This window comes from Rhinolophus sinicus, linkage group LG15, assembly GCF_036562045.2.
Source record: "Rhinolophus sinicus isolate RSC01 linkage group LG15, ASM3656204v1, whole genome shotgun sequence".
NCBI classification, from domain to species: Eukaryota; Metazoa; Chordata; class Mammalia; order Chiroptera; family Rhinolophidae; genus Rhinolophus; species Rhinolophus sinicus.
The window spans coordinates 14,164,393-14,182,788 of NC_133764.1; the positions used below are offsets into that span (position 1 = coordinate 14,164,393).

Genomic DNA, 18,396 nt, shown 5'->3' on the forward strand with positions numbered 1-18,396 from the left:
TTACACACGTCTATTTTTCATTTCCTACGTCAGTACTACTCTGCTATTTGAACTGCCATAGTAAATTATTTTGACACCTGATGGGGCCATTATTTTCTCCTCATTTTCTATCTTCAAGTTGTCTTAGCTTTTATTGGCTCCTTATTTTTCTGCATGCTAAATTGCATGTTTAAAAGAAACCTGTAGTATTTTGATTGGGATTGCATCAAATTCATAGATTAATTGGAAGAGAACTGACATTTTTACCACAGTAACCCTCATCATTAACATTGCTTATCTTCATTTTCTTAGGTGTTCTTTTCTTGTCCTTCCTTCAATAAAGTCTTGTCATTTTTGAAACCAATTGGACCTCTTTTGTTAGAATTATTTCCAGATTCCTTAATACGTTTTATTACTAGTGTGAGTCTTTCTTTTAATTATATTTTCTAATTTATTATTATTCAAGAACAAGAACAGTATTATTGTTATTAATATCGGTCTACATCAAACGGACCTGCTAATATCTCTGGAGATTCCCTTGGGAATCCTTGATTGACCTAGAGATTCCTTTGGGTTCTTTGTAGACAATCAGATTTTCTGTAAATTTTATTCTTTTGTTCTTTCCTTTCCAATTCTAATTCAGCAAAAATAAGTTCTAGTGTTATTTCACAATAGAATAGGGCAATAGTTCACGTGTTTTACACAGAGGACTCAAATCAGCTGTCTACTTCATACAGGCCTGTGGCCACATCTCCTGTACCAAAGGGGAATTACACACCAAACCCCAGCCTTTTGGGTCTTGTTTGTAGTTGGAAAACCCAAGGGTCCACAACACATTCAGCTGTCTTACAACTCTTGCTCTGAGTATTCTTTTTGTTTCTCACACCTAAGTATTCCCATTTCTTTCTTTTAAATTTGGTTATATGCATATTTTATTAGTTTTAAATTTTGTCTAGAATTTTTATATGTTTTAATTGGAACAGGACCTATTGACATTGGCTTAGTATGCCACGTTGCCAAGAACCACTCCTCTAAAATATTACGCTTCCATACCATATGAACTAACCATAGTCCCTGAGCCCTGTAGCTTTATTGAGCCCTCTCAACCTTAAGATATTATGATTCTATACAAAGACAAGGAAAAGTATTTCAAGAAAGAATACCAAACTCCTTTAGGTTCAGAGATGGAAAAGCACATCATATTTGGGAAAAATATACTTAGATCTGCATCCCCTATGCCTAGCAGGTAATTCACACATATACTATTGGAGATATTGAGAATTAGTGATTGAATTAATTATAGATTAAATTAATTCTTGAGTAGCGTTCTCTTTAGAATAGTGAATTATTTAGGATATCCTGGACTACAGTAATACATACATCTCAAGATGCATAATAGTTTACACAGAATAAATAAAACAGAATAAAAGTTCATTTCTCTCCTATGTAAAAGTCCCAGTGGGTATCCTTGGTGGTAAGTGGCTCTGCTGGGTGTAGAGAACTAAAGACACAAGCACATTTCCCCATGTGATTTCCTCATCCCACTCAGCTTCCTGGTCATTTCCATCTAGTTGTCTCGAGGGCAAAAAGAGTATGGAGGAAGCTCAGAACTGGAACACATGGATGGGAGTAAAATCAGTCACATGTCCACACCTCAGTACAAGGGAACCTGGAAATGTAGTCTAACGTATGTCCAGGAAGCAGAGAACAACATGGGCTTGGAGGAGTAGCTAGTAGTCTCTGCCATAATTAATATGCCTCAAGTACAAGTGGATTAAAGAGGAGGGAATCTATACTCAAGCAGTTAAGGAAGTATTTTAACATTTCAGGTAGAAAATGACAATGATCTAAGCTAAAGCTCTGAGATAAGTAGGAAAGTTGAATTAGTTAAGAATTATTTTAAATGAAGAATCAATAAGATCAGATGTAGAAGTGAAGGATAAACAGGGTGAGTGTACCTGTAAGCATCCCAGATATGGGGAAACCAAGAAATAAACCTGGATTTAACTTAAAAACATTGAGTGCAAACTCATTGGTTCATATTATGAACAATATTTCACAATGATCTCTCTGGGGGTGATTAAAATAAAGTATGGTTTTCCTCCTCAAAAAATCTTCAAACTACTTAGGTAGGGATGTGCAGAGTAGGGAGTTTGTGCAGACATGTTGGCAGGATGCCTAAAGATAGAAATATGGGAAAGAGACATCAAGCCTACAGATACGGACCTAAGAGTTTATTACACAGTAGTTGAAGTGACTCTGGAGTTGGATGAGTCACCAAAATAAACAACAAAGGAAAGAGAAGCCTGAAGAGAAAAGCTTTACAATTATCTATAGTAGAGAGTTTTCCAAAGAGATTAAAATCTTCTTTGGGAATGGGACACTTGGTAGAAAATTCAGTAGGCTTGTTTTCGCTAGGGTGTCATAAGCCCAGTGGTCTTTGTGATTTATAATCTTTCAATGTCAGTGTCAATACCTGTTATTTCCTGGGATTTGGGATCATTATGAGTTTGGTCATTGGAACAATTCCTGATTCCAGGCTAGTCCTTGCACTAATATAACCTTTGCACTGGAGTACTTTGTCAAAGACTCCAAAATGCTGTCCTTCCCAGGTCATGTGTAATGAAATTAACATGTAATTCTGGCTTCTCCATTAAGTTGTAAGGTCCCTCAGAGCAGAGACTATGCCTTACATGTTGAATAAATAGATTAACACATTTTATTTTTCACATATTTTTTTATTTTTCCATAAACCTTTCAAAGTATGAAGCACATGCAATATGAAAGTTAAGTGTCTGTTAATTGATTAAATGCTAGGTGTTTGGATGGTGGTGTTGGGATGGGGGAGGATGGGCACTTCTGATTCAAAGATTGCTCACTTCTTAGACATGAGTGTCCAGGGCTATCATTTAGTCCCACTGATGAACAAAGATATTTCCCCAAAATGTTGGCTTTCTCTGGATTTAGTAAACTCAATTGTAGAGGTGGCTGATCACTTGAGACAAACTGTTGGCTAAGGAAGATCATTATACACAGTAACTTCCCTAATAATTCTGGATTCTTCTCCCCTTTCTTAATAAAGGAACCATGAGGGAAGAAAACCAGTCCTCTACCCTGGATTTCATCCTTCTGGGAGTTAGCGGTCAGCGGAAACAGGAAGATTTCTTCTTCATCCTTTTCCTGTTCATTTACCCCATCACACTGATTGGAAATCTGCTCATCATCTTGGCTATTTGCTCTGACATTCACCTTCACAAGCCCATGTATTTTTTTCTTGCTAACCTCTCCTTTGTTGACATCTTCCTCTCTTCTGTAACCATCCCGAAGACACTGACCAACCATATCTTGAGCACCAATATCATCTCCTTTGGGGGATGCCTAACACAGATGTATTTCATGATTGCTTTGGGTAATACAGATAGCTATATTCTGGCTGCAATGGCATATGATCGTGCGATGGCCATCAGCCACCCACTTCATTACACAACAATAATTAGCCCAACGACTTGTGTCCTGCTAGTTGTTGGGTCTTGGGTGGTTGGAAATGCTAATGCCCTCCTTCACACTCTGCTTACAGCTAGTCTGTCCTTCTGTGGCAACCAGGAAGTGGCCAACTTCTACTGTGATATTACCCCTTTGCTCCAGTTGTCTTGTTCTGACACCCACTTTAATGTGAAGATGATGTATTTAGGGGTTGGTGTTTTCTCTGTGCCGTTACTATGCATTGTCATATCCTATGTTGGGGCCTTTTCCGTGGTCTTACGTGTTTCATCCAGCAAGGGTGTGCTCAAATCCTTCTCCACCTGTGGCTCCCACCTCACAGTTGTTTCTTTGTTTTATGGGACAGTCATGGGAATGTATTTCCGTCCCCTGACTAGTTACAATCTAAAGGATGCTGTGATGAGTGTAATGTACATGGCAGTGACCCCGATGTTAAATCCTTTCATCTATAGTCTGAGAAATAGGGACATGAAGGCTGCCCTGAGGAAATTGTTCAGCAAGAGAATCTCCTCATTACCAATGTGAGCTCATATTGGAGACTGCAGTTACTAATTAGGAGGCACTTGAAAATCTATCCCCAATGTCCTCCCCCTCCAAGAAGCCACCTTTGATATGTCCAGTTAGGAAGTCTTCTCTAAAATTATATAACAATTTATGAGACATCTTATTGAAATTACCACTCTGTACACATGATTGTCCTTTGGCAGAATGGCAGCACTGGACTGTTGGGCTCATGTCCCAGCTGTTGTACTATCAGACTAATGTTGAGAAGGTCTGAGACTCAGCTGCTACATCTATATTTAGAAAAAATAACATCTGCCTATCACAGGATGTAAGCATAATGATAATTCTTTATTTGAAGCTATAAATCACTAATCAAATATCAATTTTTATTGAACTATATCATGTTTAACTACCCCTACTATGCTTGCAATCTTCTGAGGGCAAGTCTTTTTTTTTCACTTTTTTTTTTACTAGTCCAGGTGTACAAAACAATGTCATAGTTAAACATTTATCATTTATATCCCTCATGAGGGCAAGTCTTAACACATCACTGTACCTTTCATAATCTTGGTCTTATTAAGTGTATCCAATAATTCTTGGTGGAAAGTTAGATGAACAAATGAAAATATCAGTCTCTGAAATGTAATCTGAGAATTATCAGACATAATCAGATTAGACAATATTTAGCCATCCATTAAAATCTTTAATGGAACTGACCTGGGGAGATATTATTGTTTTTGCTATATTGTGGATTAAACTAGACTGTTTCTAAAAAGCATATGACTCTCCCTAAAATCTTACTAAAATGATACTCATCAATAGAGTTGTTGCATTTTTAAATAATAAATATTCTGATTTAATTAATGCAGAAGTGCTGATTTAATTAATTATAACATGAAATAGAGCCACAGAGACAAAAAATTTGGATCCCAAATAACAAGTGAAGAAAGAGAAGTACTGAAAATGATGTGACCATGTTTCTCCAGCACGGCCAGGGAAGAGGAGACTTTTATTTTGGATGGCCAACCCTGATTATGTAGGTGATATTCACCAAAACAGAGGCAGTTAATCCAGCAGGTCACTAAATTCCCATTAAGGAACTCCACTACCTATAATTTGATTCTGTTCATGAGAAAATTATAAAACTTTTTCAAAATATTAATAAAATATAAATGATTGGGGCAGCCGGTTAGCTCAGTTGGTTAGAGCCAGTGCTCTTACCAACAAGTTTGCTGGTTTGATTCCCACATGGGCCAGTGAGCTGCACCCTTCACAACTAGATTGAAGGACAATGACTTGACTTGGAGCTGATGGGTCCTGGAATAAACACAGTTACCCAAAATATATTATATATTATATATATATATATATATATATATATATATATATATATATATATATATATATAATATTGTCCTTAAATATCGTGTTTCTAAACAGCATAACATTTTGAAGAGGCTGATTGAATGTATCTTAGAACAGTGTGCAAGTTGTTTTGTTATCTACTATTTTTAACTGCCAGTAAAAATAAATATAAAATTATTATCTTGTACAGATAATTCACATTGCCAAGAATTTGTCCATGGATGTTGGAAGATGATATAATTCACCTTTTGATGCGCTTTGGGTCTCTAAAATGTACCAAGGATGAGAACAATCCCAATGATCTTCTTTTTAAGCAAAAAGGATTTGATTACAAATGCATATAAATCTGTGTGAATGAATGACCAGATCATGGAAAAAATGAAGGTACCTCGGGCTGGAGGAATCCAGGGCTGTCACCTTAACATCTGGCGCGGCAACCTCAACTCCCAGCATTTCAAAACCTACACAGTGAGCATAAACGGCCAACACACTGCCCTCCAGGACCGCTGCAAAACCAATGCCAAGTCGACGGGTCCAGCCCGCAAGTCACTGCCAAAAGCGCATCCACAACCCGTGCCCCGAGGAGCCCCGGGCAGACTGCACCGGGATGCAGCGGTTACCTCTCCCGGCCGCCCGATTCTCTCTCGAAGTCCCAAGTACCAGGTCAGGACAGGCGAACGCCGCAGGCCGTGGTTGTGGTCGGGGTCGGAGCCGGGTGGAAGCGGCGCCCCATGGATGCCCGGGCTCCAGACTCGCTCGCTGGCTGGACGGGCCGGGGGTGTGGACCGCGCCTGCGACGGCAGCTGCCACCGCCGGTTTCCTGCGGCCTCTCTTGCGGCTCCGCCCCCCGGGCTCTGAGCACTCGGCACTTGGCCCGCCGCCAAGGCTGCAGACTGCCAGTTCTCTTTTTTCCCTACCTGTTTTACCGCCGCGGCCAGGCCAGCCGGGGATTTCCGAAACCCAGGGACTTTGCACTCGGCAGGTCACGTTCCCTGCAATGTCTCGGGTCGGCTCGCAGCGGCGCAGCGACATGGCGCAGCGACCCCGCCTGCCACCCGAGAAACTCCTGCGCCCCGCCCCGGGGTGTCCCCGCGTGAGTCACCTTGGCATTTCGGAAGCAGAACCCAACCAATATCACACCCACGTGCAAATCGCGGTTATGGGAGCTGTATATGAAGTAGGTTTTTTTCAGTCGTTCTTAAGAAAAGCAGCTGTGGAGAACAAGCGAAAAAGAAAAAAAGAAAACCCTAAAAACCAAAAAAAAAAAAAAAAGTACCTCATTTAAGGAATTTTCAAAGTTGGCCAATGAAAACATTACATAAATTTATTCTATCTCTCCCCATGAGCATGTAAAGATTGGGGATCTGTTTTGTTCACGGCTTTATCTTCAGCACTTAGGCAGTGCTGACATATAGTAACTACTTAATAAGTTTTTATTAAATTAATAAATGAATCCTGCAACATTATGTTTAAATATGGAATGCAGCAAGGTTAATTTTCTTGTTATGGGTGAACTCAAGAAAGCCAAATGATATGAGATAGCTAAACTATTTCCCATAGTGAAATATTAAGTGCCAAAAGATAGTATAAAAAAGCTGAAGATGTAAACTCTTAGAAGACTTCCAAACCACTTAACTGTTCTATCAATCTGACATTATTCCTCTGTTTACATTTAAACAAGAGAAGTTGACCTCCCCTACTGTATTTCCTACAACAATCATAAGAATCGATATGTTTATACCTTTAAATGCAAATAAAAGTCATTACACCTATATATCAAGTCATGGTCTCAGCCATCTCTCTTTGATTCTGTCAAACATGCTGTCCCGGAATAATTTTGACACTATAATTTAAATTACTTCATGTACCAATGCCCAGGGATGGACTAAGTGTAGAAAAGTGTTTATATCTGGGAGGTCAGTTCAGGTCAGTAAGGCTCCATTCAGGAAACAGAAATCGCATCTGGTATTTTTAAACCGAGAGGACTTAATACAGGGAAGTAGATATATAGGTGTGTCCTAAAAGAGACTAAAGGAGAAAAAAGACAATATCAACGTACCCCAGAATTATAAACTGCTAGAAGAAGTTACATGCCCTCATCACAAAAGGGAAATGTGGTGTTACCAGGACCTAGGAGCTCAGAAGAGGTATGATCACATATCTAACGCTCAGATCTCTGAGAGGAGCTGCTGCCACTTGGTCTTCACCTACTGAGGTGACACAAGCTTTCATTCCTGGAGGGTGTGAGTCCTCCATAGTACTCCCCTTTGGGGGGGGGCGCTTGCTGTAGCTGCTATTAGTCTCTGTTATTGCATATGGAAATACAAGAGGCATGCCAGACATCGTTCTACACATGGTCCTCCTTACCCCATCCCATTGTGTAGCAGCAACAAAATGTCCTTGGTAATTGGCCCGTCACTCCAGCCAGTAGAGAAATCTCTCTTTTTCTGAATGGCCCACAGAGATATGCTACATGTGACTGAATCTTAGTAACATAATAGTAATATTTTAAAATGTAAATCCCAAAAGATTATTGATACCCTTTTATAAGGTTATAAACAGCTAAAGAAATCAAAACATAAACTTTCTGGGAACAGATATATATGTAATAAAAATGCATTAAAAACAAAAGCGAGGCGAAGATGAGCATAGAATTCAGAATGAGAAGAAATTCAAGAGCGGAGAGTCAGGAGCATGCAACTGGGGTTACAATGTAGTTAGATGTTAAGTTATTATTAAAGACCTAACCTTGAGGTTGCATGGTAGATCTAGGGGTATTTACAATATTATCTAGATAGATGACAGATTAGATGATAGATAGATAAACAGATAGATAATAACAGCTCTGTGTGAAGCAATGATGAGAGTTTGTGTTGAATTAAGATTCAATAGAGAGAGGGAAGAAAGGGAGCAGGGAAGAGTGGTGAGACCAGGAGGTTCATTAGGAAACTCTAAAGAATCTAAAAAGCTCTAAAGAATTTAGAACAATATGAAAAATAGTGAACATATAAAGACCTAGATGCCAAAGTAATGTGGAAAAAGAAACAATAGGACGTGGTAATTAGTATGAAAGTAGTAAGCAAGGGGGTGTTTTCTAGGTTTTGAGGCTGAGCCACTAAAAGAAGAATGATGTCTGTAATGAAAATAGTGAACAAGAGTGTAATTAAAAAAAAATTAGTTCCTTTTTGGGCATGATTTCAAGGAGGTATCCAAACAAATAGTAGAATGAGAGACATGAAACTTTAGAATAAAATTAACAGAGCATGGATCAGAGTGGAGTTGATAAATAAAGTTATGAAATGGATGAAGTCATCTAAGAATATGAGACTAAAGGCTGAGACTCTTGTAAAATGACTAAATTTTAAGAAAGGAGGCCATGATGCAGAATGAGGATTCTAGTTGGGGAAGTAAAACAAGTACAATCTAGAATTGATATCAAACTATGTTTGTCTCCTTTTTTTAATCAGCCAAAGCACATAGCAGAGTGTATTGTCACAGTAATTTGGAGCGGGCATGCAATTAAACTATAATAGATGAATTATACAATATAAAACATGTATGTTAAAATGTATGTATACATAATATAAAAATATAAATAAGAAAGGAGTTTTGTTGTATCTTTCTATTTTTATACTCATATATTTGAAATATTATATAATAATAAGTTTAAATAAATATTATAAATAGTGGGGAAAATGATGGTCTTCCAGAGTAACCAATAAAATTACTCCTGGACTTTAGGCATCGTCCTTGACACTTCTTGCTCTGCCTCACCCATCGCCATCCTATAAGTCACCACAGTATGGGATTTCATCACGCTGCTCAGAATGGTACACAATTTAAAACGTATGAATTGTTTATTTCTGGAATTTTCCATTTGATGTGTTTAGACCAAGTTGACCCCAGGTAACTGAAACTGCAGAAAGTGAAACTTCAGATGGCAGGGGGAGGCTACTGTCCTTGATCATTTTTTATATTCCTGTTTAACTTATCTGTTGCCTTCTTAGTTATTCCTCTTTGACTTATTTTTCATTTGTTACTGGGGATTTCAACAGACATCTTAACTTTTTGCAGTCCATTTGCACTGAATGCCATACCACTTCATGGAAAATGCAGAATTCTTGCATTTACGTAGTTCCATTTACCCTTCCACCTGCCTTTTGCTATAGTTGTCATATATATGACATCTACATACATTACAAGTGGCCAAATCAATGTTATAATTTTTCTTTAAATGATCATACGTATTTTAAAGAAATTAATAAGAAAACATTGACTTTTATATTTGCCTAGACTTTTACTATTTATAACACTCTTCATTTCTTCTTAAAAATCCAAATTTTTGTAGGATATTACTTCCGTTAAGCCTGAAACATTTTCTTTAAGTATTTCTCATTGTTTTGTTCTTTTGGCAAATAATTCTCTTAGTATTCTTCTATCTCAAAATTATTTTCATTCTTGAAAAGTATTTTCTCTGGATATAGATTCTTGGTTGATGGCTTGGGTTTTGTTTGTTTGTTAGCACTTAAAGATATGTTCTACTGTCTTCTTGCCTCCTTTATTTCTTCTGATACTACACAGTAATTTAAATCATTGTTCTTCTATATGTAAACTGTCATGTTCTCTGGCTGCTTTCAGAATATTCTCTTTATCTTTATCAGCAGTTTGACTAAAATTTGCCTATGTGCACTTTTCTTTGAATTTATCCTATTTCAGTTTCACTGGTCTTCTTGAATCTGTAGGTTTATGTCTTCTATATATTTGGGGAAATGTTGGTCATAATTTTTCTTCCTAATTACTTCCATTCTCTGCTTCCTAGACTGTAATTACAAATATATTAAACTTTTAGACACTGTCACACTTGTTCCTAAGGTTCTGTTAATTTGTGTTCAATAATTTTTCCTTCTGGCTTCAGATTATAGAGATTTATTTATCTTCAAGTTCTCCTACTCCCTCTGCCATCTCAATTGTGTAATTAAGGCTAGTCAGAGTATTTGTATTTCACATAATTGTAAATTTCAGTTCTAGACTTTCTATTTGGTTCTTTCTATAGTTTTAATTTTTCTACTGAGATTTCCTATAATTTTTTCATTGATTGCATATTTTTCTTTACTTCATGGAGCACAGTTATAATAGTGGCATTAAAAGCTTTATCTGATAATTCTAACAACTAAATTATCTCATGGTTGGTCTCCACTGAACGTCTTTTTTCTTGAGAATGGCTCTTGTTTTCCAGTTTCTTCATATGTCCAGTAATTTTATTGATTCCTGGACATTGTGGATATTATATTATGCAGACTTTGGGTTATATAATATTTTTCCAAAATGTCAAGGTTTGTTTGTTTACTTGTTTGTTTCAGCAGGCACATAATGTGGCTGAAATCAAACTAAAAACTCTTCCTCTTGGGCAACAGTTCAATTCTATTATCACTAGCTGGAATCTGTTACATGCACGATTGATTCAGGGATCATTAAGATGAGGAAACTGGGGCTTAAAGAACTTATGAAACGTGTGCAGGTTCCCACAGCTGGAATTCAGTCCCAGACTACCTGACTTCAATCTTTAGATAACTTGCAAGATGCTATACATCTCTAGGTACAGGACTGAGGAACAAAAGATAAAGGGGGGCTTTGGAGATGCTAATCTGGTCAAATTGAGGCAACATGGGTTACATATGGGCTCTCTTTATGTTCTGCCTCTCTAGATTCTAAGAGAAGAGGATGTGGTATAGGAAGAAGAACTCAGCACAGATATTTTCCGAGCTCCAACACCTTCCTTGCTGTCTTCCCAATCACTGTCCATTCAGCTGTGCCAGTTGCCATTCCACTTTGGTCAATGGATTGTGAATATCAAATACCAATGTTTCAAGCTGTGTTACATGTTCTTCTTATAGGACTAATTCGCTCTTTTCCTTTTGCTCACAGTAGAAAAGAAATTAAATTAGATTTTTTTTAGTATGGAATTATGTGGTTGTTATTGTGTTCAATAAAATGAAATTGTATATTTAAACCATTGGACTACTGATTTAAGGTTATATCAGGCCAGCAGTTCTAGAACACACAAGAAATTGGCCACTGTCCCAAAGAGACCCCCAAAATAAGCCATACTCCCAGGTCTCCCATATGCTATGCTTTTCTATTCTCTGTGTCCTTGATTAGATAAACTTGGGGAAGAGGTGCTATTATGAGACCATTTCTACAGGAGAAAGAAGAGATTCCATTTGCTGATTGTCATTTCAGCTTTCACCTGCCCCATAGGTCTGCTCATACAACATCTACAAGGGTAGGGTTCAGGTTGCACCTGCCATGATGATGAATGCCCAGCTTCTTACCCTGGATCTCCCCAGCTCAAAGAAGGTATACATAGTACAAGTGGGGCTGCACCAACCTGAACTAGGATTTTCATGTCTAGATGACAAGATGGTAAAGTACTCTCTGAGTCCAAAAGTGGTTCACCTCATCTGGCCTTTTTTCATGGTGCTGAAGGCCACTGTTTACAACCCCCTGAAAAGTTCCAGGGGGGAAATCACAAGACTAAATGAAACAACCAAAGCTTACTTTGTTGCTTTGCTAGTGAATGCAATGCTAGGATCCTGCTAGGACCACAGAGATGTCATAGACAGGTCCCTAATGCCTTAGTCTCTCTTGGACCAACTCACAGCAGGGACACAGCCCTGGATTCTCTATCCTCTTGGGTTTTGGGTACTTCCCAGAATTAATTATCTTCAATTTAACAGATCTTGAGCCTGTTCCAACCGACAGCTAAGAATAGCAGAACCTTAATTCTAAGGGTGCTGATGAAATGACAAGAATGTATTTCTCATGGGTTCTATGAACAAGTAAAAGGGGCAGACACTAGCAGCAAATTCTAAAATAACTAGAGAAGGGACACTGTGCGTTGGTTATTAGGCTCTATGTGTTCTGTGAATGCAGCTTCCCAGGATGCCATATACTGGCATGCTCATACTCTTAACCTGGTTCTCTTGTCCCTTTTTCTCAGAATGGACAAAAATAAGTTCTCTAATACTGTAAGGCAAAAGGGGGAAACTGAGCAGACACAGTGATGACAAAAATCATTATTCAATATATCCAGAGCATGAAGCAAATTTCCTTTTGGTGCCTTTAAAAGAAGTTCCTGTCACCTTCTTCTGGCCATCCAGTGGGAGAGATGCATGTGAAGCAGACAGAAGCCTGCCAGTAGCACCCTCAGCAACTGGTAAGAACAGCAGGGTAAGTAGTAGGATAGAGGATACAAGACTCCATTTTGCTTCATTTTTCTCCCTCTTCCGCCTCTGCCCATCTCACTCTGTGGTTAGCTGGGAGCATAGCTTTCACAGATAGTCCTGTAACAACATTGATGATACTGGGCTACTTTAGTGGCTAAAAGAGGCAGAGACCCAGGTCTTTAAAATCTTACAGACAACGAGAGTCATATGAATATGCTATAAGGAGAACAGGGAACAGGAATCAACAGTGACTTCTCTTCAAATAGGTCTCTGAGATGATCTCTTTCATTCAACCTCCAGCCTCTGCAGGAGACACATACACACTCACACACCCACCCACACACAAATACACGAATGTGTACACTCATGACCCCACACTGCATTAAGGCATTACAGGGATGTGGCCCCAACCACACAAATTTCTCTGCTATTTATGGAATCTCCAGAAAAGAGAAGCTGCATTATTCTGCATTGTCTTTCATTTTATACATTTTATGAACCCATGGTTTGGTTTGGGGAAATGTTTTCCTTAATTTATTTTTCAATAAGTAGTACATTCACTCAGCTTAAATGTCTCACTGTATTGTACACCCAAAACTAATGTAATCATTATAAGATTGTCTAACAACTATACTTTAAAAGAAAACACACCAATGAGACTTAAAAAAAATGTACTAAAAGGTAAACATAAAAATCTCCTTCCCTCTCCTGTGCCTCATCCACCCAATTCCCATACCTCTAATAAGTAATCACTGTTATTGGTTTCCTGTTTATTCTTCCAGAGATTTTCAACAAACATACTAGTCAACAAAGTATATATATTATCTGGAGAGGTGGGGTTAAAATGTTTATATCTGGAATGAATATGGGAATAGGAGTTTGAGAAATGTCCTGATCACTCAGTCCCATCCCCTACCACCAACACCAACACCACCTTATTCCCTCTGTTTTTAACCTTATTAGTTTTACTTCTTTCCTCTGGATGCTTTTTCCTCATCAGTGGAAAACACAGGTTCTCTAAATTTCGTTTCTGTTTTCAACTTGAACCTGAATCCAGAAAGCATCCAAGTTAAGTTCACTGAAAATTATAATCAACCACAGAAAATTTATGTGCTAAAACAGCACATAGCTAATATAAAATATAAGAACAAATTTGTTTTGAGTGGTAGGAGTTATAGTTTATAACAAGCCTGGAAAAATGTCCACTAACCCCATATGAAAAGGACAACACACTGAATGAGTTTATGTTTCAATAAAGTACTAGGTATTCATATGGCAAAAGATAGCCTAAACATTGGGGCTAAACAGTAGCAAATGGGAAAAGAAAAGAGGAAGTAAGGTCTCTGGTCTGTAACTCAGGGAGCTAAAAGGGAAAGTGGTGGGTAATTAGGGCTGAGGGTTCTGTGTCTGCTGAGTCAGAAATGGTCAAGAGACAAGATTCTGGGGCCTTTTTGATCTTCCATAAGTCAATGAGAGGCCTTCTGCTCTGAGTGAAGGAGAAGTGACAGTCAGCTCTGGGCAGTGGAAAAAGCAATAGCTGTTGGGGCCCTGGAACCGCAGACATGACTGTACTCAGGAGAAACATTAGGAAAGGTGTACTAAAGCAGCCATGTACAAATACGCACTAAGCCCCACACTACACCTAGAGCTAGGTCTTTGGGGTGTGGGGAATACAACGTCTAATAAACACAGCCCTGAGTAGTGTAGGGACTCTTGAGAGAAAGTGGAAGAGCCACCCTCCATTATGTTCATGTTTTGGCCAATTGCACACAAGTGGGCAACCTTGGAGATTTCAGCTGCTAGCAGACAAAGTATGGTGATTTATGGAGAGACCACGTAGAGCATGGAAAGCACAAGTCTTGGAATTAAATGATTGAGACTAGATCCAGTTCTACCCATGCTGGATGTGATTTAAGGCTTAGTGATTATTTATTCATTTTTCTATTGGGGGCATGTCCTTTATTTATTAATTAAAATTATTAATTACTCTTTAAGAATGTTAATTCTTTCTATAATGTATGTTAAAAGAGCTTCCAACTTTTTGCTTGCCTTTTTACTTTGTGTGTGATCTTTTCCTTTAAAGGGAGAAATTTTTTATTTCATTTGATTAAACCAATGTTTTTCCTTCATCGTTGCTTCCATTCCTTTTAGTTAGAAGTGCTACCCTTGTCCTGAGCTCAAATAGTTATTGTTCAATATTTTCTTGCAGTTGCTTTATAGCTCTATCTGTAGATATAATGCCTTAGCAACCTGAAGTTTATTCAGTAAACACTGTGAGGTGTGACTCTAAGTTAATTTTCCCCAAAGACTTAACTAGCTTATCCCAGCACCATTGATTTCATCCCTCTTCCCTTTCCTACCAATGGGCAATGTCACCTTTACCAGACCAAAATCTGATATATACTGTGCTCTCTTTCTGGGCTTCCTATTTTTTTTCCCTTTGTTGGGTTTTTTAATGAGAGGATAGCAGCATGCAGCATGAGCTGGGGTATCTACATCCAAGAGGAAGATAGTTAGCTGAGAGATACTCATGGTCAGTAAGAGAATAACACAGATGCCACTATTGTCTGGTGAGTAGTAATTTCAGTGGTGCAGTTGGGGCTGACAGATTTGTAGGACATGTTTAACCTCAGAGGGGAAAAAGTAGCACAGGAGAAAACTGATTCTTTGGGTTAATTCCTCAACTGAAACACTGTTCCATTCCCAGAATTTCACTTAGGAAGAGTGTATCTGTTTTGTTTAACATCTTTATGCCTCTGTAACCATAATGTTAACTACGTATTCCTATGGCAAGCACTCCATTAACTCAAAGCTATTAAAATTATGCTGATGGTAACCACTTTGAGCACCTCTTATAATTGCAGAAGTCAAATGTGACTGTATTCATCTTTTGTTATCGGTATATATTGAGTATTAAAATTTTAATACAGTTTTTTCCTTTCTTAAAATGTGTATACATTTTTTTGGCCATATATGTATATATATATATATATTCACGGGATGTGGAGTACAGCATAGGGAATAGAGTCAATGGAGTTGTAACAGCTGTATATGATATCAGAGGGGTAGTAGATTGGGGGAAGGAGGTTATCACTCTGTGTCTATTACATTGTTTTGTACACCTGAAATTTAAAAAAAAAAAAAAAAGAAAGAAAAAAAAGCAAACAAAAAAACACCTCTCTCCCATTCCAAACAAACCTTTGGTTTCCCATGGTACCAAGCATGGTACCATGCAATATTATTTGCAAATATTCAGTTGAACTATATGAAACTATCATTTTTATAGGTCCCAAGCAGTTAAATATTGGAGATTTCCAATGATTCCACTTCATACTAGAAGATCAACATTGGAATACTGCGTAATTTTCAGAGCTCACAGTCCAGGGCTTATCAGCTTCATTCAATTAACCCGACTTGCTGCTCACAGACAAATGGGATGGGAAAACCTGAGCAGCAGCTCAGAATTTTTCCTCCTGGGGCTCTCTGAGCAGCCAGAACAGCAGGAGGTTCTCTTCGGGCTGTTCCTGTCCATGTACCTGATCACCGTGGCGGGCAACCTCCTCATCATCCTGGCTATCGTCACCGATGCTCAACTCCACACTCCTATGTACTTCTTCCTGGCCAACCTCTCCCTCGCTGATGCCTGCTTTGTGTCCACCACAGTCCCCAAGATGCTGGCAAACATATGGATCCAGAATCAGGCCATCTCATACGCAGGGTGTCTATCACAGCTGTATTTTTTCATGCTGTTTGTGATGCTGGAGGCATTCCTCTTAGCTGTCATGGCCTATGACCGCTATGTGGCCATATGCCACCCACTCCATTACATCCTGGTCATGAGCCCGGGGCTCTGTGTCCTCCTAGTGTCTGCTTCTTGGACGGTGAATGCCCTCCATTCCCTCCTGCACACACTCTTGATGAACAGCCTGTCTTTCTGTGCAGACCATGAGATCCCCCACTTCTTCTGCGACATCAACCCCCTCCTGAGTCTGTCCTGCACAGACCCCTTCATCAATGAGCTGGTAATCTTCACCATCGGGGGTCTCGCAGGCCTGGTTTGTGTGCTTTGCCTGATTATCTCTTACGCGTATATTTTCTCAACAATCCTGAAGATCCCCTCAGCTCAGGGCAAGCGGAAAGCCTTTTCTACCTGCAGCTCTCATCTCTCCGTGGTCTCCCTATTCTTTGGGACTTCCTTTTGTGTTTATTTCAGTCCCCCCTCAACCCGCTCGGCACAGAAAGGCACAGTGGCATCAGTGATGTACACAGTGGTAACTCCAATGCTGAATCCCTTTATCTACAGTTTGAGGAACAGAGATATCAAGTCTTCCCTGAGGAAACTAATTTGGGTTAGGAAAATTCATTCTGCTCAGAGGTACTGACTTCACATCCAATATAAAGGTCTCCACCCAATTGCATTCCCCACAATTAAGCGGTGAAGAGTGAGAGAGGAAGAGAAAGTGGAGACCTCACTTCCAGGACCTGTGATGTGAACTTGAAATATTTGTGCCTCAGGGGGGCCGCCCCATGTCTGTGAAGGCCCTATGCTGAGAGAACAGAAACTGGGACTGCAAAGGATTTGATGGAGTCTTTAGGTACTAAAGACTTTTAAATTTTTTTTTTAATGGAATTTTATTTTCTTAGATTAATGGCCAGACTCTTTTTTTAAAAAAAAAGATTTTATTAGGGAAGGGGAACAGGACTTTATTGGGAAACTGTGTGTATTTCCAGGCCTTTTTTCCAAGTCAAGTTGTTGTCCTTTCAATCTTAGTTGTGGAGGGCGCAGCTCAGCTCCAGGTCCAGTTGCCATTTCTAGTTGCAGGGGGCACAGCCCACCATCCTTTGCGGGAGTCAAACCGGCAACCTTGAGGTTGAGAGGACACGCTCCAACCAGCTGAGCCATCCGGGAGCTCAGCAGCAGCTCAGCTCAAGGTGCCGTGTTCAATCTTAGTTGCAGGGGGCGCTGCCCACCATCCCTTGCGGGACTCGAGGAATTGAACTGGCAACTTTGTGGTTTAGAGCCCACTGGCCTATGTGGGAATCGAACCAGCAGCCTTCGGAGTTAGGAGCATGAAGCTCTAACCGCCTGAGCCACCGGGCCGGGCCCAAGACTTTTAGACCTACTGCAATATTTTACCGAATATCTAAGACCCCCATTTTTCCTAACATCTTAAATTTCACGTGAAAACATCATTTTCATCTTTAGGGAAACTCCTTCCATGTCAGTTTCATCTTTGCAGCCCCAGTGCTTACCACTTGGCATAATGCCTGGCATCATTAATATGTGCTATACAAAACTGGCATAATTGCAATCATAAAGTTAGGAGCCAGGAAAGAATGATTTTTATGGACACTTCATAATCTCTTACCTGAATGATTGACACACCCTTCTAGAAGTTCTCTGGTCCCCATTCTCTCCCCATTCAATCTATTCTTCACACCACAATCAGATTAATCTTCATAGAATACGGTTATATCACCCTGACCACCAACCTATAAAAAATCTCCAGCGGCTTTATACTGCCTGCAGAATAAAGTTCAAATTATTCATCTTAGCATTCAGGACCACCATCACCTGTTCATAACTTATATGGTCCACAGTTAGCCCACTGTCCTGTATTTCTCTCAAGATCAACTCAGGTCAACATCTTCATAATACATTGATTATTGCTGATGGTTACCAAAAAGCTGACTCTGTAAAAGTTGTTGGAAATATAAGTCAGTAAAAGTTAGGGCAAATATATGAGTATGTACAATAAGGTTCACCATAATCAATTAAATTCTATAAGAAAATAAAAACTATTACTGGGTACTATTTTTC

The 18,396-nt window shown here is 39.1% G+C and overlaps 2 protein-coding genes across 2 annotated transcripts in view; both read left to right on the forward strand.

Annotated features, from left to right (window-relative positions):
* The first annotated feature begins 3,066 nt into the window (after positions 1 to 3,066).
* LOC109439142 (olfactory receptor 1A1) lies at positions 3,067 to 4,322 on the forward strand. The gene has a single exon (XM_019719373.2). It carries the CDS (start codon positions 3,067 to 3,069, stop codon positions 4,003 to 4,005), a length of 939 nt encoding a protein of 312 aa, XP_019574932.1. The 3' UTR covers positions 4,006 to 4,322.
* An 11,684-nt stretch (positions 4,323 to 16,006) lies between these two features.
* The window catches only part of LOC109439143 (olfactory receptor 1G1), a 42,963-nt gene continuing 40,573 nt past the window's right edge, over positions 16,007 to 18,396 (forward strand). The window contains exon 1 of the mRNA XM_074320417.1: positions 16,007 to 16,913. Within this exon, the coding sequence (XP_074176518.1) occupies positions 16,007 to 16,913 (907 nt within the window). The remainder of the gene's footprint in view (positions 16,914 to 18,396) is intronic.

What these genes read in the sequence shown, in the direction of transcription:
- LOC109439142 (XM_019719373.2), top strand. Translation starts at nt 3,067, where the DNA reads ATGAGGGAAGAAAACCAGTCCTCTACCCTGGATTTCATCCTTCTGGGA.